General features: G+C 39.7%; 1 protein-coding gene across 2 annotated transcripts in view; it reads right to left on the minus strand.

The window, feature by feature from the left end:
* The window catches only part of cpne5a (copine Va), a 102,400-nt gene that overhangs the window by 33,547 nt on the left and 44,970 nt on the right, over window positions 1–23,883 (minus strand). For both annotated transcript variants that reach the window (XM_079558175.1, XM_079558174.1), the window contains 3 exons: window positions 9,375–9,438; window positions 1,836–1,939; window positions 486–590 (listed from right to left, as the gene is read on the minus strand). In XM_079558175.1, the coding sequence (XP_079414301.1) occupies window positions 486–590; window positions 1,836–1,939; window positions 9,375–9,438 (273 nt within the window). The remainder of the gene's footprint in view (window positions 1–485; window positions 591–1,835; window positions 1,940–9,374; window positions 9,439–23,883) is intronic.

Here is a 23,883-nt window from a genome sequence, read left to right on the forward strand (position 1 = left end):
TTTAACTATACTTGGATCGTGTAACTACTCGGGTAACCTTATTAAAATAGGGAATACAAGGAAGAGCTTGGTCGCCTCTAACTTCACCCCTATTTGGTCCGATAGAGGACAGGCTAAATGCTAACAACATCTTTGTTTCTTTGCGTGACTGAGCGCATGGGTAAAGACCAGACAGTTACACATCAACTTGTCGAAGCTCAGGTAAGAACATATCTCAGTATGGAAAAACAGTGGCCTGTCCCTTTAAGCTAAATTTATGGACAGAAGTACCTTGCTGGAGTTTTAGCCTAGTGGGCAGGTTTTGGGGTTTTGAGTTTATTCATGTCTTGTACAAGTGTGTATTTTTGTGTGTGTGTTTTTTCCCCACAAAATGTTCCTGTTGCTTCTGACACAATCCTCGACTGCCACACCTATCCTGATGCATGAAAATAGGGAGATGGAAACCCAGGCAGTGTGCTTGTGAGCTGCATCATGCTTGAGTGTACCTGTCGTAGTCTCCATTGCACAGCGCTCTGACAGGAATGGAGAAGGGCTGCCACACCGGGTTCAGCGTGCTCTTTACCACTTCACTCTTATGGCAGATGGTGAACCTGGAGACATGGGTCAGAAGCGATTTTTAAATTCCACTCCGCAATCTCTCCCCACCGCGCCACGCAGCACGCACTTAAAACACCCCGACCTAGTTCTTTTGACCTCATCTTTTTGATCCCACCAAACAGCTGGGAGATTTATTAAAATTTATTGTGAAAACAATGAATAATGCCTTCCGAAAAATGTCTCAAAGGGGCTCATTGAGCTTGTTTTTTGTCCTGTTTTTTTAAGACCGGATTGTGTGCACAGCAGTTTGGGGAAATCCTCAGTGGCTGAACATTTTGAACACAAAAAAGAAGTGTTTTAGATAAAGGGGAGACAGATGCGGTTATAACCGTCTGTCTGGTGCTAGCTTTTAATAGGCCAAAGCTCCAGAGCGGTGAGAAACTGTTGGACTCCTTCAATAAAACATGTTTTAAGGGGGTCAAAGCTGTGCATTAAGGAAGGGCACACAGCTACTATCTCACAGAAAACTGTTTCTATTCATTATAGTTCTGTATAGTTCTGTAGTCATTTTTTTATAATAATAAAAAAAATGTCAGTTTCCCTCCCTCATGCTAAACTCTTAATTTATCTCGGATTGGGCTTCAAACAGTTTATGAGGCTGAAAGATGTTTTTGACCTTCTCTGGCTGTAACTGTTGTTGGCTTGTTTGACCTGTCACAACCGATTATTTTTTGCGGTGACGTCAATATTTGACATGCTAGAATTTTACCTAAGGCTTTGAGAAAACCCTGCCAGACTGGAGACACATAATGTTAAGAAACAGATTTTTAACAAGTCTGTTCTGTCATATTTAATAAATGTTAATCATTTCATTTTGGTCCAGTTGATTTTTTTTAATTAAATATGTTGCCATTAGTGGTATGTTTTTTGATTAATAAAACGCAATAAATTATCCAAAGCTAAAGTTGACAAGACAGAGGCTTGATGCAAGTTGGCCATTTTATACTCACTACTGCCACCTCAGGTCATACATGTAACTGCACCTTCTGTATTAAGCTTGTGCATGACGACATTTCGGACCCGAAATAACACCTTTTTGAGTGACAGTGCAGGATTTTAGAGGCCGTTGTAGTGAATATATGGGCTCATTCTATACATTAGGACATGGCTGGAACAAGTAGGGTGAGGAAAATACTTAGTTTTAACATTTTTAAACTCCGTATAGTCCCTTTCAGTGGGGAAAACATCCAACAAACACAACCTAATTCCTCAAAAGATGAAATAACGCATCAACTCACGTGCCGTCCTCATTGCTTCTGTAGAAAACCATAAAGGGATCGGACTTTCCGAAGAAGTCTTTCTTGTCCAGCTTGTTGGCACCGAATTGCATGGTGGCACAGTCCTGTGGAGAGACAGATAGAGAGAAAAGTTAAGAACTCTGTGAATCCTTTCAGTCTGCGTTGTTTGTTTGTTTTTACAGGTCCCCTGATATAAAAGCAATCAAGCACCATATACAAGCAAAGTGCTGACTAAACTGTAATGAGCAAGAAGCGACTAGTCTCCCAGAGCTATAGAAGCATTCATTATCACGACTTTATGCATCTCCAGTGTAACAGTGCAGTTGTCCATGTGATAAAAGGAAGCACACTGAAAGGATTTGCTGTTGAACATAATCATAGGTATAGCACGGGAGACAATGCAGAGCTGTGCAAAGTAATGGCTGCTAAAATGGGGCGCTGCTGAGGAGGGGGTTGTGTACAAAGAGGATATGGGGGGTGCAAGTGCTGCTAATGATACATTACAAAGCCTGGTATTACCATAATTATGCTCATTTAGCTCGCATTTCAGAGCGCCGCCATTTACAATGAAGGACAATGAAAATGCTTCATAATGCACTTGGTTCCACCGAGGCGCCCGGTCAAGGTATTACACTGCTGAATAATAATGAGGCAATATGGCAGACATGTGCAAGATGCCGACTAAATAGATGGATGACTGCAATAAAAGTCTCACATCTAAAGAGTATTTGGCAAAAAAAAAGGAAGAATAAATTAGGAAGGGAGTCTGTTTTCTCAATGCATTTTTGTGGTACAGTATAGCTTTTTATTACATCAACATGGATCAAAAATATATGCACTGTTGACTATTTATTGTCATTTTAATTGACAAACAGGTCTTTTGAAATGGTTTAACAAACCTGAATGAAAGTATAATGAGGCCTGAATGCTGAAAATGTTTACAAATGCATAAGTAACAGCGGGTAGACTGTGTGCCCTGCGTGGCCTCCTTTGCCTTAGGACCCAGCACTGGATTTAAATATTTCATCCATCTACAGTGATGATGCAACTACTCTGTCATCACTTTTTATATTTCAAAGAATTCCCCTAAAGCAGTAAATGGCCATTTACTTCCCGCGGCTCAGGGATTTCAGAGTTCAAACATGTAGCGATTAGATCAGAATCCGCTCAGTCCCAGTTCAAGCCCCCATCGATTGGTTTGACCCAGATCAGAGCTGTGTTCACGCTGTGACCAGGCTCTGTGTGACCTGCCTCAACATGGCCAGATATAAAGTCGTTTGCGCGTTATAGTATAGATATGATGTAGACCTGGAGGGAAGCTGAGAGTAGAAAGGCAATTGTATAACATTTAAGTGTTTTATATGCATCATTGTGCATAACTGCCAATGAGACAACAGTGAAATGTAACAGTTTACTGATAGACAGGCGCCCCACAAGAGCTGCAGTAAGATGATTGTGTAAGCTCCCTGTCGTACCAGAGTTTTCCATTGTGCACAAAGATTCTTAATCCATCTTAATCATCTGTACGAGGCAGTTTAAGCTTTTATGTTTTGCTTCTCCCGTCAAACCAAACCAGTTCACAGCAGAGTTATTGACAGTGATGAGCACTACAAACAGTAGAGGCTGCTGAACAAGTTGAAAGTAGAATTTTCAAAACTTTATCGATTGGTGTAACCAATAACAAGCTACTAAGCCTTCCATTAAGCTCCCTGGTGTCAACAACAGCTTCATATCCTCTTGAAAAAACAGGCAGAAGCGATTAGCGCTGTTGTTTAGCCCTGTTTGGAATCATCTTTGTGAAAATTTCAACAGATGAGGTCTGCTAAGTGCTGATTGAAACAGTCAGTGGCTGCATATGCCTTCTGTGATTTATAATGTAATAAACTGCTGCATAGTATGATTTCAATTATGGGTAAGTTGGATATGAATCACACAAGTTGCTATGACCTCCTGTGCTGTTGCAAGTTTTATGCTCTCGATAGCTTTTTACAAAATAGCTAAATAGCTAAATACATGCTGGGCCCAATTTGCGGATTTAAAAACCACAGTGTCGTGAAACTTTGCTTATGTAGGTTATAAACAACTTAAGAGTTGTTGCTCGCTGAAACAATTGCTACGAGGTACACTGCCTTAGCCTTAACATGGCCTCTACAATTACAATGTGGAGCCTAAGTAGCGCCGTAAGCTTTCATTAGACCTCGAGATAACACAATGTGGTGCAGAGCTCTCATTAACCAGAAAAAGGCTGAAGATTCACAGGCACTGGAGGTTTAGTGGCACCAAGGGAATACTCCACACTGCCTTGCTCCCGTTTCTCTCTTCTGCCAAGATACAGCCGTAGCAGGTAAGAGAGATGCGCAGTGTCACAGTACAAAGAGAGAGTGGGCTTTCAAAGGGCCGTGACAGGATCTGTAAGCTACGATAGATGTGTGAGCGTGGACCATGCATAGAAATATTGATTGAAATGGCCATAGTTATCCGTAAAGTCATTAGCATTAAGTCACCTGGAGCAACTGTCTCACGTTAATAGAGATGACACGATGGCTCCAAGAAACAGTAGAAAGTGTTATTCGTGCTTGCTATTTTGTGCAGCCTCTAGTTTTCAGTAGCAAACATGTTCATTAATTTTGCATAGGTGTCTACACACATTGGATGCTTTTTTTGTTGCAAAGATGTATCAAGTCGTGAGGCTGTAGGGAAGCAAATCAGACTGGCATTGCATCCAGTTGATAAGTTGTAACAAAAATGTGACAGTGTCTTGTGGTATGTTTAAGTTTATACTAAACTTGGTGGTGCTGCATTATGTTGTTAATCCCAGTCAGAAATGTAGACTTACGGCAAACTAATTTGGTCATTTATTTAATATGTTTGAGCTTTATTTTGCGGTATCTGTCAATTCCCAGTTTATGTACTACACTTGTAAGAACTGTATGACCCCGGTGACTCATGGAGCAGAGGTGTGTGGCTGCCTGACAACTACAGTAACTCCTGAGTCCATTGTCCTCTAGGCCTTGGTCTGTTTTTGTTGAATTTGCCATTTGCTGAAGGACTTCCACCCTGTGTTCAGGAGAAATAACATTTGAGCAGCAGTATGTTTGATGTAAGAAGCCGAGAACCAAATCTCTGCTCAAAATGTAAGCACAGCTTTCAATTATTACAAAGCAAAACAACTAAACTCTGATAAAACACATGCCTGCGATATGAAACATGCTTAGACATTGACAATGCCATTTTGCAGTGGGTTAGCAAAATCAAGCATTCAGAAGAGGAACTAACGAAATGAAAGCTCATGTTTGACTACCTGGTAAATCAATCAATATCAAACAGTCGATCATGGAAACAATCTGTTTTTAGCCTGTTTTATATCAATCTAGTTTGGATTAGTTCAAAGCACATTATTTGGACTTGTATCGGGACCGCTGTAGTGCAGCCACTGGGCAGCATGCCGTACAGTCAGAGCCAGAGAGATACCCTCCAGAGGAGAGGAGTCTTTGATCCAAGTTTCCACTGATTCAGCCTAATCCAAAAGATCGCGAGAGCTCCTGCCCCCAAGTCAGTCCCCTCCAGCTGTTTACCTGGGGCCTAGATTATTGGTCACAACATGCAGAGGGTTCGCGGAAGTACAGAGGGCATGCATGTTTTTAAATTGAAATGAAAATGAAATTCAACATTGTAAATTGAGTGTCAAATCAAACTATTACTTTACAGTGTTGCCCTCAATCTGCTGCTGAAACCGTGATGGAAGGCAAACTGTCATCATGTTACTACGTCCTGACATCATACGTATATCCTCGATTTATACTCTTCTATTTATGTTGTTGAAGTATTGTGTTACTGTTACAACAAATACACCCAGTCTTTCATAGGGGATCTTTCCGCATCACGGCCAAAGAATGGCAATTTTTATTTTATGAATCTCAAAAAACAATTGAAAACCTCAACTAAGATCTTACATAGGAATCCTTTCCACACTTGTACATTTCTCTTATTATTTTATCAATTTAGAGTAACAGAAAATAACTGTACGTGATATAGAGAGACTGCTACATAACATCAAAGAATTGAAAGAGCTCTGAGGGCTTTATGAACCGTTTTCTCCATCACTGTTAACAGCGATCCCTATACCCGATTGAGACGAATGGTCTACCATTTTCCTTTATGGAGAAACTACAGCTTTGAGTTCAGGGTTAACTCACAATAAACACGAGAGGTCTAGAGTGACATGTCAGAGCCGTGGCCCTCTAATTGAGCGGCTGACAGAGGAGATGCTTATTGTAGCAGGTGTCATCATTTGCATTTATATGAGAAAATGGCTGCATGGAGAGGTGCTTTTCAGTGTTGGTGCTAACAGCTCACCTGATGACTCACAGTGCCCCCTCATCTCAACAATGACAATTCTGAGGATGATGTGTAGGCTCTCTTTCATAAGGTTATTAGATACTGTATGTGTCCAAATATAACTGGAGTGTTCATCAGAGAAATAAAGGCATGATTTTTAAAGCAGACCAAAGCAGTGACGTGCTGGGGGACCTCATTTCGGCCTGGGAGTTTTATTATTTTGACTGTCCCTCTTTGTAGTCGGAAGTCCCTGCCTTTGAACATAACAACAAAAAATCGGGGGCATCGCTACAATCAGCAGACCAAATTAAGTTCTTCTTATTTAGCCACCTTTTGCTTACACAAGGGTCCACTTGGCCTCGTTCTATTAGATCTTTTACTTATGCTTATCTATTTTTTTTTAATGAATACTATTGTCATACTACCACCTTGGAATATAAGGTGCGATGCAACCAAGAGTTTCTAGACCTGACCCTTTGGAACAATTGTATTCTTAAATCAAAAAGGTTTTAAAGGTCACTGTTGACAAAAAACTCTGTCATAAATTGTAATACTCTGGAGCATTACCTCGTAACAATGGCATTCAGTTTACCGAACCAAAAACAAAATGACACCGCTGAACTTGAATATTTTTTCCCCTCATTTATGATGTACTAAGGGTGTTTTTCATTTCCTCGACTTCTTTGTGTTCCCTCTCTGGTGTTTGCTAGAGGATGACCTGCACCTATTTTTACAGTGTTTTTTTCCTCGCAGTTCAAGGACACCATTAACACCTTCAGGTAGACCGCACACCCCGCCACGTCTAACCTGCTCATTCGTGCTGAGCATTTAAACCATTTAAATGGCCAGGGTCATACCTCAGGTCCCTAATTCTCAGACAGGCACGGCGACGGTGGATTGCTTTAACGCCCCTGTTAGTTTTGTGGTCAATGAGCCCCTCTGCTTTCTCCAGTGGCAGCCTCTGAGCACCATTATTTACTATGTTCATTTAGCGTTGTGGATAGAAAGCCAATGGACATTAGCGAGCATGGCTTATTTAAACAGATGAATGGGTTAAGGCATTGCAAACAGGACAAAATTGCCGTTTCAGTGATTGGGATAAACAGTCCCTCATTAAGCTGGATGTTCAAAGGCGTAGAATATTCAGCGGCGTTTTGCGAGAGACGGATAGCAATGCGACATCCGGGGCAAGGCTATTAGCCATCCTACTTCAGTTCAGAGCGCTTGTAAACAGCGCAAAGAACACTAATATAATTCTTGCCACACACGCAATTTCCTTTAAGATGTCTCATACAATTGCACAGCGACAGCCCGTAATACATCAGCAGCTGTGTTAATGAAGTCATCTGTAAAACGGAGCGTTGAATAGAAAGGGGAATGCAGAGAAACACTTGTAACAATTAAATTATGAACAAATGGATCAATAAAATGCTCTCGGCTTGTTGATTTGCAACATCTAAAGTAATTTATACAGTCTTTGGCCAGCTATTGGTACATGATGTGGTTTTCCAATGTCCTACGATCAGTTGCACTTTATCTAAGAGAAAGGTTTACATTGGTCATTATCATTTCATAAGATGGAGCTTGGCTAATGTCAGATCAATAAAGTTGTGTTTACACAGCCCATAAAATAACTTTATTACAATTAATGAAATCAATATATCTCAGCTGTTAGGGCTTGATAGGGTGCACTGTACAGCTACATCACAACATTTCATATTTTTAAAGGAATGTTAGTTTGTTTTAGATTGGTAGGCACAAAGCAATTAATTTAAAAGCTGTGATTCAAATGTTACTCTTGAATAAAATGTTGGACTTTGTTTTTCTATTCATTCGGTGATAAAACAGTTTGGTGCAGCTGATGGTAAACCCTTTATAGCACTCACTGAAATACTTTGAAATAAAAATTTCAACTTAATTATGTTATTGGGGGACATAAAACAAGTTTGTTTCTGTTGATTTTTTTTTTTTTTTTAATTTTTCATTATCATGCAGAAAATCAATGTGAGCGAAGTTACCATAATTAGTTGAAGGAACAGGCCACCGTTTTCCCATACTGAGACATGTTCTTATGTGTTGTTGAGGGCACACACAAAGACCAGACAGGTACCTATCAACTCGTCTAAGCTCAGGTAAGAACATACTTCAGCATGAAAAAAGGGCGTTCCTGGCCTGTTCCTTTAAGTAGTAAAAAAAAAAATACAAAGGTTTATATATAAAATATATAATAAGTACTTTCAGGTCTCGGGGGTGCGGGTATTCAGGAGACGTTGTGTTTTGTGATATTGATGTTTGAATGATCACACCTGTCATAGGCAAGAGCTTTTGTAATGTAATTGAGCTTAATGTGCAGTGGGCGGGGTCAGTCACCTCCAGTATTATTTGACTAAAAATAACCTTTGGCAACTTAAAAACATAGTCTTCAGGTTTATTAGTTCTTTTGTCAAGAAAACACTGTAAGTATGAATAATAGGTGCAACAGGCATGCCCAAATATAGACAAAACTAATTAACTTCAGGTTTAAGTGAACAACTATGATCAACTAGGGTGCCTGCCTTTTTCATTCTGTGATTTCACTGATTTCACTATGTCCTCCAAAACCAACACATGAATCATCATTTAGCACAATTATTCAATCCAAAAAAATGTGAGCGTGTGTGAGATTCGTCAACTTACTATGGTTAATTTTCAAGTTATGTAAAGAAATGTTCCATAAATTTAGCCAGACTTTTTCAGACTTCATTGAAAACAGGAAATTGAGAGCTTGACCGGTCTCTGCTGATTGGTCAAATGCCACAGAGGTGGGATCAATGATGTAGGGTGATCTCTCATCTGATTGGCTGAGTGAGGACAACGTGCATCTTTACCTTACTGATGTGCAGCAGGGAGGCCATATGTAAAGTGTGCGGAAATTACAAAAAAAAGTCACTTTATGTGCCCTATAAAAGGTTAAGGCTGCTACACATTTGGCAGAACACTGAACTCTGACAATTTGCTGATGTCTCTCGTCTCTCATCACTTTTTATCCCCTTGTTTTTTCTAAGTACTTCTAAGGTTATTCTTTACATTTCCAGCCAGGAGGCAATTTCTCTGCTTCAACTTAGACCACTAGTGTGTTTTGATTGCCAATCTTAGAGCAACCAGACATGTTTGTCAGATTAGCTTTTCCCCCAAAAAATAAGATGAGGAATTTTGACTCACTCTGCAGTTGCTCAGCTCTTCCACAGACAAAACAATGGTCCCACATTTCTTCCCGGGTATGCCTCTGCGGAGAGAAAACATTTCATTAGTTAACTTTTTTTTTTTTCCTTTTAACCTCTGAAGACCCGCCTGAAGCGAGCGCATTTTCTCCAGTTCAACTTTAACCGCATCTAAAAGCTTCTTGAAAAAAGTGTCAAAATACAGCGACAAAAACAAGACAAAACGAGACAAAACAAGGATGAAAAAGTCACACAAAAAACAACCAAAAATTGACAAAAAAAACCTTGAAAATGGAACAAAATGCAAGAAAAAAAGTTATGAAAACACAACAAAAAAACACTGAAACAAAATTGAAAAATGACGACAACGTGGTAACAGTGCCAGGAAAAAGATCCTTCTAGATCAGTTTTGTAGGTGTTAGCTTTCAAATGAGGCGCTACTCTGTAACCTTTTAGATTTGGGTAAAGCTGAACTGGAGAAAATGTGCTTGGTTAAGGCAGGTGGTAAAATTCAAAATTCCAAAATGGCAAGAGTCGTGAATTTAATCACACAAACTGAAATAGTGTGAAAGAGTTTTGAAAAGTAGTTGTTTGACTTAAATAAAATGTAGGAGATCTTTGGATGGCACAAGATCAGAAGCTTCTCACATTTCCAAGACAATAACAAGATATTCTGATATCGCTTTATCTTTAGGGGTACTCGTTATTTTTTAATAAGCATTAGAAATCTGTTAAGGGTTACAGGGTTAGGGTCTGCCATCAATATGCTGATTATTCATGGCCTACTAGTATGGTAATAGATAACAGTATAATAAGCAGCTTATTGATATCTTTACAAGGAATTAATCTTAATATAAAGTATTACCAATATTCTTTAATCCATCTTTCATTAACAAACAAACAAAACAAATTAGTAGTAAAATACATAGATTTACCACAGATTGTGTCTGTCCACTCCAGCTTTAATAGGTACAAAGTGTGTTGGGGCTAAGTACCATTTTCTCCCTGTAATTGCTGCTTTCACTGCGTTAGAGTGACAGCTTTGATGATGACATTTGTGATAATTGTTACACATGGCCTTTTAGCATTTGATTATTGTGGTAAATCTTCTGTTTTCAAAGCACCTCAGAAGGTCTATATCGCAAAATCTCGACAAGCCACTTCCACTGTTGTCCACTTTTGTAGTAGAAGCACATAAAGCTAGTGCTAAACGTCCAACTGTACTTTCTGAAGTGGAACAAAATCCGCTCTCTTCAGTCACTTCACTTCAGAGGCAGACAGAGTCCATCCAAGTGAACACAACAAGACAGCGTATCCGCTTCCCAATCAGACTGCACTCCAGCTGCCTGCGCGCCTGTCATCTTTCCGCATAAGGACGGAAATTACACGGGCGTCCTGCTGTGGCTCGAGCTGGAGCATAATCATTAGAAGGTTAGAGCCACTGTGGAGCTCATAAAAACAGTGGAGAGACAGGGAAGTCATCTGCCTCAATGGTTTGGAAACGATTGACCACAATGGAAGTTTGGAGTGATAGTCTTCACTATTAGGGAGGATGTGTTGTTAGGTATCCCTGCTGCTTCACGAAAGCGGTGCGATACATAATGTACAAAACACAGTGAGCAACGAGGCATTTGCATGTGTCAAAATGATTGATTGATTTATTCAAATGTGTTCACAAAAGAGTTGTTTGTTTGTTTTATTTCTCCAAGATATTATAAGATAGCAATAGACTTAATTAGAGCGGAAGAGAACCCCAGCAAATGTGAGGGGCTGGGAGTTGAGCTCACAATGCTGTGGTTGGTGAAGTGTCCCACTTAGACTTATGCGTAACATCACCGCATGCCTTTTGCACTAGCTAGTCTTCAATTGGTCTCACTTAAAAAAAAATAATAATAAAAATGTTTTATTTGACTTGAAGACATCCTTCACCAGGTTGCCAAGGTCCTCACTACATTATCAGAGCGATGCATTATTGAAGAGGGTAAACCGCAGCTATGGGACATGATAAGATACAGAGCAGTTCATCTTCCTTATCTATCAGGGCAGGAAACACTGTAAAGATTTAAAGAAATATGGCATGCGTGTTTTCCATTAACCTCTACTGCCCTCTTCTGTGTTTCTCCGTATATTGTTATTTAATGCCTAATAAAAGCAGCTCTGTTTCAGTCAGATCAATACCTTGATACCTGATGGTGAAGTAGATACTCCTTCATTACTACAGTGAGTCTATGCTACTACAATACTACTATAATACTACTGTGATACTCTACCAAAGGTGAAAAATATTGCTCTTTAAATCCTTTTTCATGTCAATCTGTTATGAACAATACAGCTGTGCTCAAAAGTTTACATACCCTGACAGAATTTTTTCTGAGAATATGAAAGATTACATTTTTTTGTGGTTGTGCGAAGCCATTTATGAGTTAAACTGAGTTTACTCTTTTTGAATCATAATGACAAAATAAACTACCAAAATGACCCTTATCAAAAGTTTACATAGTTACCAGTTCTTAATACTGTGTATTGCCCCCTTTGACATCAATGACAGCTTGGATTATGTGGATGGACCTCTTTATTAGTAAAACCAATATGGTAAAACTGGCCATTCTTTTTGCCTCCAGTTCCTGTAAATTTTTGCATGAACTGCACGTTTGAGATCTCCCAAAAGTGGTTCAGGGATATTGAGGTCAGGAGACTGAGATGGCCACTCCTGAACCTTCACTTTGTTCTGCTGTAGCCAATGAGAGGTCGACATGGCCTTGTGCTTTGGATCGTTGTCATGTTGGGACCTGTGTCTCATGCACAGCTTCAAGTCTGATGAGAGGCACTTTTCCTCCAGTATTCTTTAATAACATGCTGCATTCATCCTGAAATCTATGCTGACCAAGTTCCCTGGAGCGTTGTAGCTCACACATCCCCAAAACATCAGTGATCCACCTCCATGTTTCACTGTAGTAGTGGTGCACTGTTCATCACAGGCTTTGTTGACTCCTCCAAATGTAACGTTTATGGTTATTTTTGTTTCATCATTCCAAATGCCATTGTTTCAGAAATGTTCAGGCTGTTCTGTGCTGTTTGGCATATTCCAAGCGGATACTTTGTGGCATTTGTGAAGTACTGGCTTTCTTCTGGTGACTTGGCCCGTTTCATTAAGTACTTCCTCATTGTGCCTCCTGAAACAGCTACACAACAGCTACACAAGAGTACTGTGTTTCAGCTTAATTTACCTCTTGGTTTTTCTTTGCATCCACAATTTTCCTGCCAGTTGTTATCGAAATTTTTGTTGGTTGACCTGACCGTGGTTTGGTTTCAACAACTGCTGATTAATACTCTCAGCGCCTTGGATATCTTTTTTATAACCCTTTGGCATTTTATACAGTTCAACTACCTTTTCTTGCAGATCCTCTGACAAGTCTTTTGCTTTCCTCATGACTCAGAATGCAGAAATGCAAGTGCAGCACTGGATGAAGAGTCTGTCAGGAGCCCAAAAACTCACTGACCTATAAGCCAACACAACCACTAACTAACAGTGAATAAAAACTCGTTGTGTTATCATTCACATTGTCTGACTACGTCCAGACTACGTAAACTTTTGAGGACAATTGTTTTTTGATAAGTGCCTTAATGCATAATTTGTAAACGTATCTGTAAAACACAATTACAGTGTTTATTTTGAATAGAGTTATTGTTTTCTAATCTTTACAAGAATTGGTCAAACTTGAATAATAGCTGATCTGGAGTATGCTCTGTGCAGAGTTTACAATGCTTTTGTTTCAAGGACAAGAAACCAATGTGCACTCCAGAGGTCAAGTTATCTCTCCGGGCTAATGCTAATCACATGTAGCCCCTCCAGAAAATGATCCAGTGGTTTGTGAATTATGGCTTTAAGGAGGCGCTGAGTGGAGATGCTCTAATCACTGCAGCAGCGAGGAGACCAGGTAGCCAAAAGGGCAATGGTCTCTGAAATGAGGCATGCATTATTGAGCGTGGCATTTCCTCCTGACAATGATTGGTTAACTAGAAGAGCAACTGCGGCTGACGGAGTGTTTGAGGTCCTGAGAGAGGCACGAAGATCACTTTATAAAATCGGCTGCATTGGAACTATTTCAAACCAGGATCGGCAAAGATGCTAAAGACTTCATGACACGACCTCCATCCATCAAAGTTTGAAACAAGGCACGCTGAACTATATGGTAAATCATTATGCTGTGGATGTAAAGTTGCTGTGTTTATGTTAACAGCATTCAAATGAGTATGTTTCTCCGACTTGGGAAAATAAGGTCATTTCAGTAGTAGTTAAGTAAGGATTAAACAACGAGGAGCCGTGCATTATACAGTTTTAATGCACGACGTGGAGGCAAGAACACCACAACAAGTAGAGTGGTGTTCCTCCACGAAGTGCTGTTTTACCTGAAACTAGTTCCAACTCAAGTTTGTCGTTACTATGGAAACAACAACACTAGAGTGATATAGAAAATGATCTAGCTGTTGCCGGACTAACAGTTTTAACGCACGCCAGTTCGCCAATCAGAATTTAGTATTCACCCAGACCATGGTATAAGTATCATACGGCTATTTGCCAACTGAACACACACAAAATAAACTTCACACACTTTTATGAAGGCCGAAAGGTTTATTTAATGATTTCCGCGGCAAATAGTTCCCAAAATTTGCGCTTTGCATGTTGTGATTCCAGGCAGCGTGGCTAGGCTAGTAGCAGCAAGGCTAGCTACTCATTGCTAGCCTAGCTACTTAAATGAGGTGCAATCGGAGACGAGGAATGGGGGTGAATCTCTGGGTAAGTTGAAAATCGCTAACTTCACGAGCCATTCCCCCAACCTCTCTCGCAGGGACGGGGACAGAGATAGTGTCCTCTACTACTATGAGCGGGGTGATATGAAAGACCTGTATTACAAGCACGAACTCGGTTGCCATTGGCAGCGGTCATTATTTTTTTCAGAGGTCCTCTAGCAGAAAATAATGACCGTTAGAACGTTGGAAAATCCCATTCAAGTCAATGGAGTGTTCTACTTGCATTGTGAAGGGACGTATAATAATAAGGGTTTAACATTATTCTGCAGTAAACTTTTGTCGATTATTGACAAAGTAGCAATTTAATAGCCCTTCATAATAGCAAGAAACCTCATTTTGATCTCAGTCTGAAGAAGCCCTTGTAACCCCTGTTTGTACAGAGGACTAAAAAGACTTAAGACAATATAAAAAGAATTAAATAATTTTACACTTTGTTAATAATTCAGTGATTTTTAGTTCTCCATATGTTTGATACATGGAGGGTTCTGACCCGTAGGTTTTCAACAGACACCCCTGATATGATGTAACACTGTACGCAGCCTAACACCATACGGCCACACAAACTTGGATTTCACAAGTCTTTCTCTAACTGGAATTGGCTCAGTCTTGATCCGACTATTATGAAGTGTATGTGGTCTTGCCGTGTGGACTTGCAACGATTCCACCCACAACCTTTTAACTTGCTAATTTTCAAACTCACATTATTCCATCTTGTTCTCACATGTTGCTGTCAGTGATCTAATGTCCTGCAACACAGGCCCTTGTTCTAGCAGCTCTCATTCAGTGCCCCAGTCTCAGCGGGAGAGACGAGCTGTTTGATGATGAAATGATGAGAAACACGCAGCATCCTCCAAATTCCTCCACCATCAGTCTACAGTGAACTCACCGCGCATTAGCACGGAAGATATGCCGTCGTAATCGCTGGGCAAAGTAGATGTGGATCTTGTCTTGTCTCAATCATATCAGGCTAATTGGTTCGTCGCACAGTTTTGTGATGTTTAACAATCAGACAATCACACGATAATGAGCTACTGTTAAAGAGAAGTGTTGCATCAAAATAATCCATATTTTACAAACAGATGATGTGATGTGAAGCTTTTTATAGTCACAGCTCATGGCGTGGTGCACCTTTCTTGCTTTACCATGGAATTAGGCCTACAGTACATATACATTTTATTATTACTGATTCATATAATATGATAGCAGAGCCTAGTTTTCACCTAGAAAATAAAATCCTTGCCTTCAGGCTTGACTCCATTTGCCTTTGTCATTTAGTAAAAATGTGCAGTTATACCATTTTCCCATTAGAGTAAATGGGGAGTTCTGGTCATCACTATGGTAACTCCATGAAACATATGACCAGGGTTTCATTGGCTTTTTTGATTGGAACAACCAAATGGAATTTTCTGCCAAATTTTGTAAATTTCCACCCAAGTACATATCTTAATCCCCATATAAATGTTATTATCGCTCTTTTACTATTATCGTTTTTTTTTTACATATCAGAGCAAATGGAAACATTGTTTATCTGATTGCTTATTTAATAAAGTTCTCAAAAATGCTATAGTTTAGATACTCCCCACAAAAAAACAGCAAAATTACATAGTGAACCGGACTCATTGTTATGCTCAGTGTTGACCTGGACTGTGAACACTGTGTACCACAACAATACATAGAACTACATTTTCTGAATCTGAAACTTTGCCCCTGCTTTCCCCATTACAAGTTCACTCTAAATAATTCGACTTCTTTCAATTGCAAATTTTGTTTGCTTATAAAACTGCCTTTTTCATATTGAAGATAGTTAAAATCTAAATTGAAATCACACCCACATTTTACTGCAATAACAATTTCCTCTTTGAGGCCAGAGAAAACTAATGGATGCCTGTTTATCTGTTGCTGCTTTGTACGAATGATTAATATGAAATAACTCGGATCTGAAAGCCCCAGTATCTCACTGCTGCAGGTGAGCGCAGACAGTGCCAGCGCTGCGCTAACTACCTCTGATATTTAACACCACTCTGGGCAGAGGGTAACTCTCTCATCATTTACACAGAGCCCCGAGTGAGAGGCTGACGCTTCGCCATATGGTGTTCATGGCCATCACTGCAGGGATGTGACAGGAGAGGGGAGAGCTGTAGTGCTGCTATAGACTGTCAAACACACACATCTAGGTACAAATATTCATTGACTTACATTGCCGGGGACTTTTCTCTTTTTATGTTTGGGGTTGCGAATTTGACTCATTTGTATATTGATTTGACTGAGTTAGACAATAGGGGTGACATTTTCTACACCCAAGGACACAAAAATAGTGAATGTTCTGGATGGAAAAAAATGAAAATGGCAACCTTGCACTGGCAACCAGGGAGAGTTGTGTGACAAAAGACATCTAAAACCTCACCAAATATACCCCAAAATGACACCTTCTTTTTGTTCTTTTTGGTACTGAGGCCAAGTATGTACCTGGTGCCTTTGTCTGCGATAAAAAACTCCCGTGCTTTTGGCTTAAATCGTCTGGGAAAGATTTAACAATGCTCTTTTTATCCAGGCTTGAAACTGACCCAAAGGATTAGGCACATCACAATGTTGTGAATGTAAGGGATTCAAAGCACTGCAGCTTGTACACCAGAAAGAGATTTGCTCCAACTTTGAGGATTTCTGCAATAACTCTTCAGCTAAACTTACAAAGTCAGCTCACGGGTCTGCGGTGCTCTACATCTATAACGTACAAACTCAGTGGATCAAACAAAAGCTCAGAAGAAAACAAATAAGATGGGACAGGGCTGGGGGCGGGCCTGTGCCGTTCTGTGGTTTGGCGGCGAAGAGCTGAGTTAGCCGCAGCAGCCTTGACACATCCGCTTTTTGATCATCGGAATCAGCCGAGATCAAGCAGCATATTTCATAACATGACTACAATTACAATGGTGCTCTCCTGTGGACTGCGGAACACCAACAGGAATACAAAGGGGGCAATTTGCTGTAGCCAAAAAGTAGCATCAATTGACCATGACATACAGTGTAACAAGAAATCGTCTTTAATATATTGGCCGCCATAATTTCCCATTTGGAGGCAAGGGCTGTCATGAAAAGGTGAGTTACCGCGGTTGAATTCTCCATTTACCTATCTATAGTCCGAGAGCGGTGGGCGGCGGCCGTCGAGATTAAAGCCCGAAGAATAGGACGGAAGCAATTGTTGATGCTGTTCACACGCGGTCATTAGGATGAAGAATGGCATTGATATTTAACAATGGGGCGACGTGTCTGACATACCGGAATTACAGGGGGGAGGGGGGCGAGACCATAAAATACAAGAATAGGAGCTTTTATTTCTTCCCTCCACCGCAGCAGGTTCTGGGTGGAGTCACATATCTACACATATCTGACCGTCAATGCAGTGGGATGAATGGATTTTCCATTATTCAATTTTATACCTATCTTCAAATTATTACGTATCACTATGTTACTAGCGCATGTGTATGTTTTTACAATTACATGATAAGAGCAATCCTATATGGAGCTAGATGCACGTAAACCTGAATATCATTTTTGAGGCATGAAGATACAGCATTGACTTTTCTACTGACACATATGCATGATTAGCCATGTATCGTTTTGTAAAAAAATAATAGAAGTCACAAGAGCCCACAATACAGCCACGAAAACTTGAATGAAACCAAATGCAATTAACAAAATGTTACTATGTGGTTTCAAGTGCAATTGCAGGTGCAATTCATATTCAATATCTTTCTCCCTGAAATACATTGAATATGAAATGGAAGGGCTTTGTGGTACAATAGATACGTACTCCCAAACTACAATACCCATTACTGTGTCTTTATATGATTGCAAAATAGGGAAGGCTTTTGTTTCGGCAATGAGCCATATGCTTATATGTAAATCTCATAACACTGCTGAGGACAAAGGGGATTCTCACTTTACAATTTAACACTTTAAATAACATGAATGCAACAAATCAGATAACAACAATGTGAATCCTATATTCCACAATACATCAGTTGGTTGACAAAAGGAGTAAAGCTATGTGTTATTTCATGTATTCTGATAAAATGGCTCAGCTCCCCAGTACATGTTTGGGTCAGTGGGCTGAATAATACAGTTGCACCGAAAAAAAGGATGCCCAAAATCTCTTGTCGTTTTAACTGGGATTAACTCCCTAATCCCTCCTGATCTTTATACACAGATAAACCTGCCTAATCCCTTACCTCCTCAGGATTAAATAAAAATATGGATTACAAAGTGCATTGGCTAATTCAAACGGACACTAGTATACCCCAGTGGAGCTGGCAACTCCCAGTGCTGCTGCAAGAATCGGATGTCTCTTTTGAAAGCAGTAAGCGACAGGCAACCTTAGCTAAACCCTTTCAGGCCACATTCAAAACAGAACATAAGCCAGTAAATAGGATGAAGACAAGCAAGGAAAAAACTGTCAGACTCTGAAAAACGGAAATATAACCCAACTAACACTGTACTTAAGAATGTGGAGGTGGAAGAAGCAACACACATAATGTATGTCTTTCCTTTCATCCATTGTGTGTAAACTAGTGGATATATTTATAGAAAATCCCCGGTCTCCCACAAGGACGTAATGGATCTCTAGAGTCTCAAACACTGTATATAGTCGTATGGAAGCATGTGCTAATTAGTAACACTTGATATGAGGTATTTTACGGAGCAGTAAAGCGGTGTGAATGGAGCTATAACAATAGGTGCTAAATAGTGTGACAAGACTTTTTTTTCTAAATAAATGGGCCTTTCATCAACCACCTGCGAGCTAAAAATGAACTTGTTTTGAAAGAGAAAATACTCATTAAGAAGTGTCAGACTTAAAAGATCTGTCCAACGTGACTAACGATCCGTTCCCTGCTGAGAAAACCTCCAAACATAACGCACTTAATCGGATGTTTCTTCTTTGCTTTCCATCTAAGGTTGCCACAACAAAAATCCGCTCCCCAGTGCGCAGTGTACAGCGGATGTTAATTAATAAGTACATGGTTTTGTCATAGAGACCATTCCGGCAGGGTCTCATGTGGGACGGTTATGATCCAGGCATTTGGATACACTTTGACACAAGGGGGTGCCCTTCCAACCTTCTCAGTGTAAATGTGAATTGACTTTAGACTTTTTTTAGACTTTAGGTCAGACAAGATGAGTGACAGTAACATGACACTAAATACAATGTGCTCTTTGTTTCCAGTAAAAAGGCTGAGGCCTCATTGCTCTTCAGTCACAGACTGAGAAGTGAAGAAGGAAGTCAGGGAGAATCTGCTTTAGACAGAACTTTATGTGCTGTATGAGCTAAATACAGAAACAAAAGTATGTAGTAAATACATAAAAAAAACATTTATAATTATTGATGCAAATAAAGGTTGAAAAAATATGCATATATATTATCTGACGTACAGTAATGGTAGGTCATGATGGACCATGACAGATGTGGACAGGACTGTGGTAGATCTACTTGTACTTTGGAGAAACTAGCTACTATAGTAACTGTGTTGAAGAAATGAACCTCATGAGCTTCTTCTTCAACAACAACAACAACTGGGACAAACATGACTCTACAGCAGATACAATTTTTAAATAATTTTCACACTTGCACTCGATACAAAAATGGCCTCAGCCTTTTTACCGAAAATAAAGAGCTCACTATTTAGCGTCATGTTACTGTCACTCGTGGTGTCTGATCACAGTGACTCAGAGTGGGTTGGGCTCAAATAGACACCAAATGCCAAACTCGGAGACTAAAAAATAATAATATTTCAGCGCTTTAACTGGTTAACAACGCCTCAACAAAGAAGAATCATCAAAGGTCAAAATGCAAAACTAATGGATTTGTATTTGTGTGCTGTTGTTTATTGTACATTGACCCCCAGAAACCTTATATTTTGTTTCATTGCAGTCTCTGTGATTGAGCAAATGCGGCCGTTCTTTTTGTGCTTTTGAAACGACAGATCTCGCAGCCCTAGTTCGTGGCGCGGCAAAACTCAAACAAGCCCTCCTCATATAATATAGCAACAGCATCGGGTCATTTCTCACAGAATACACCGCCTTGTTTGGCCAATTTTCTCTCAGACATGAAATCAAAGCCCATATCACAGAGGAGCCCTTCACCTGCAGCAGACGTGATCACATTCATTCTGTCTGGCCTGACCCCCTGGTCTCCTGTCAGGCCTGTACATTAAGCAGTGTGCACAGACAGACGCTGAATAGATTAACGGCAGCGGAGTCAAAACACCTCCAGGAAGGTGCTTTTGAGGGCTTTTCGCATCTTTAGCTGACAAAGCCACAGAGCTGCACACGGCCCGCTTTTACAGCAAAACAAATGAGCAGAGGTAAGGTGCTGACTGTCGGGTATACAGGCCCCGGGCGCACCTTTACCTGAGCTGAATCGATATCAGGCCAAGACAAAATCAGCTGCTTTAAGAGCAAGTATCACCAGATGAAAAGGTTTGGTACATTTGGGATGTGATGGTACTTAGGAAAACTTGGGATTGTGTAGCTATACTGCTTGAAGTGTCCAGTTCATATAATACTGTATTAACCTCTTAACCCCCGCCTTAACTGAGCAGCTTTTCTCCAGTTTAGCATTACCCAAATAAAAGCTTCTGGAGAAAAGAATGAAATGAAAATGCAACAAAAGAGCAACAAAATCGAGACACAAACCAGTATGAAAACACAAGAAAACAGAAACAAAAAAGTGATAATAACACGGCAACAATGCAAGGAAAAAGATCAGTTTTGATCAGTTTTGTGGGTCTTAGCTTTCAAATGAAGCAGTGACCGATTTGGGGAAAGCCAAACTGGAGAAAATGTACTCAGTGAACAGTGTTGGGGGTAAGGTGTTATAAAAGTAACGAGTTACACAAATATATTACTTTATTCAGTAACTAAGGAATAAAACATATTACTTACACAAAATACAGAAATATAGTGCTTTTTACGTTTCAAGTAACTTGAGTTACAAGAGCATTTAACTGTATGAAACGAAACTCCCCCCAAATAAAATGCAGCACCAAATCAAGTTGGAGTTTGGTGTATAAGATCTGCAGTTGTGTGTAGTTAATTTCATTTAAAAAAAAACAAAAAAACAAGAGAAAAGTGAAGGAAAAGGAAATCTGACTGCACTTTTGCTCGGTGGCATTATTATTTTTTTCAGTTTGCATTCTGTCAAAAGTAACTCAAAGTAGTGTAACTCAGCTACATTTTTGAAACAGTAATATGTAATAAACATATTACATTTTTAAAGCTGTAATCACAATATAGAATATTTTACAGTTTTAAAGTAACTTACCCAACACTGCCGGTGACGGCGCTAGTAAAGAGGTTAAACCAATTAAGACTTTTTTTCATTCTTTTGGGAAAAGTTCAAACTAGTCTTCTTTGTTTTAACAGTTTCAACTTTTCTTTTTGTAGAACACGAGCAATGAGTAATGCACGTCACTTCACCATCTCGTGACGCTTCTGACAAATGCTACTGGAAGTAACTGAAACTGGTCAAGCAGGTAAACAAACCAACCATTGTCACTCAAAAAAAAAAAAAATCTGACACCAAATAGTGTCTATGAATTTACCAGCCTTAATGATTCAGCTGTAACACAAGTTAATCAGTTGCTCTTTAATGTTTGAAATATTGTTTTGGCAGCTAGATTTTTGACATCCACTCTCGATTTTGCTACCACCATTAGTTTGGTAGCAAAATAACTTAAAACTTTAGAAAAAAATCCATTACAGACAGACGCAAAAACATAACACATTATTATGCAAATCACGACATTCTATGAGCGCATGTGATTTCCTTTTGTAATCTACATGAACCGAGTATGATTCTGTGGTTAGCTGTAATCTCTTGTCGTGTGAGCTTTTATAGATGCTATTTTCAGGCAGACACATTGTTTAAGTCTTTTTCATTAAACACCAGAGTCTGAGGAGGATCTCTGATTTACCTGCAGAGGAAATGACCTGTAACTGAGACAGCCTTGGCTCTAGGGCTGAAACAACTAATCGATTAATCGACAACTAATCGATTACTAAAATAGTTGTCAACTATTCCAGTAATCGATTAATCGTTTTCTAGTAAACACAGACTAAATTTGAGCAAAAAAGACATGACAATTGTGTATTTTGGATGAAAACCTACTTTGTTTTTTAAAGTTAGGGTCTGCAGCGTTTTGTACATCATAAATTTCATAAATATCTGTCTTTGTCTCGTCCAATCAAAGCAGAATTAGCACAAAGAGCCTCCTACAAACGTTTACTTTAAGTTTACTCCATCCACGTGTCCTCAAGTGGCGCCACTTTAGCTTTATGTGATAAAAAAAATGGAAAAAAATACAATTTCCATGCACCTTTCACAGCCAAGCGATTAATCGATTAATCGTAAAAATAATCGGTCGATTAATCGATTACCAAAATAATCGTTAGTTGCAGCCCTACTTGGCTCAAACGCTGGCTTTTTGCCCATTACCTACATTTAACACCAGGGCTTCTATATAAACATCTGCAAACATCAAACACCTTTAAAAAGCTGTGCTGTTCCAAATGCTGCTATACTAATGTCCCTGAGGATATATATGAATATAACACACCATTTTGATTCAAATTATGAGTGAAAAGGCCAAATGATTGATGTTGTTGCAAACGCATTTCATGTACTCACATTCACATCACATCCAAATTGGTCTCTAATAAGTCTCCAGCTCCCAAAGACAAAACATGTTCTTGTACCATCAGCAGGGCGGACTTTTCCACACCTAAGCAGATGCCATAGGCATTATTAAAGGGAGAGTCTTGTTAGTGCTCAGTCTTTGAGCCCAAATTGGCATTTAGCGAGGCAGCACAAAGCTCTAATTGTGCACTGAAGCCCTGAGGCAGAGGACGCTGATTACTGTAGGGTGATATTCCCAATAAAACAGGCAAATCTGAGGTGACAGAGAACACAAGCTGCGGCGCATAAGAAAAGCACTATTAATCTTTGTTTCTATTCCACCTAAAAACTCTGAACTCGTTTAAACTTTAGCCCACAGAGTCTCAGAGAAAACCTTAATCCACATCTTTGAGGGGACCATTGTTTCTGAGCTGTATGGTACATGCTTTTATAGTTTCATATAGACCCATTATTGGTGCCATAAAGAGCCCGCAGTGATGTAGACAGGACAGGCAGGAGTGTAGTCAGAGGCAGGCCACCTGCAGTATCCACTCTGACACATTGCACCTCACTAAAACATCAGCAGTGCCACACTTTTACCTTTCGTTTCATAGAGACCTTCAGACTTGGACAATTATGATGTTAGTTTTAAATAGGCTTCTGTTGTTTCTAATGTGTTTGTGATGAGCAGCTGTTTCAGACACACTATCACGTGACCAGTTGTAGCTGTTCAGTGACTGAGAACCACTGAGATACTGTGGGAGTTTCACGCTTCATGGATAATATAGACCAAAGACACAAATAAAATAGGACTCCTGCTGTGGAAAACTATCACCCAACATTTGTTTGTGCCTTTAGAATTGGTGAGTGTTAATCCAATCACAACCACAACCAAACACTTTCAAAGTGACAGAGTGCAACCGTAGAGCGACTCTCATATTCTCTCTGTTTTATCATTTCATTTGAAGCTGCACCCCAGGGCTCGGTTAAATTTAATTTAGGCACAGCCTTTGATTGGGCCGTTTAGAGA

This window comes from Gobius niger (genome assembly GCF_951799975.1).
Source record: "Gobius niger genome assembly, chromosome: 6".
Taxonomy (NCBI): domain Eukaryota; kingdom Metazoa; phylum Chordata; class Actinopteri; order Gobiiformes; family Gobiidae; genus Gobius; species Gobius niger.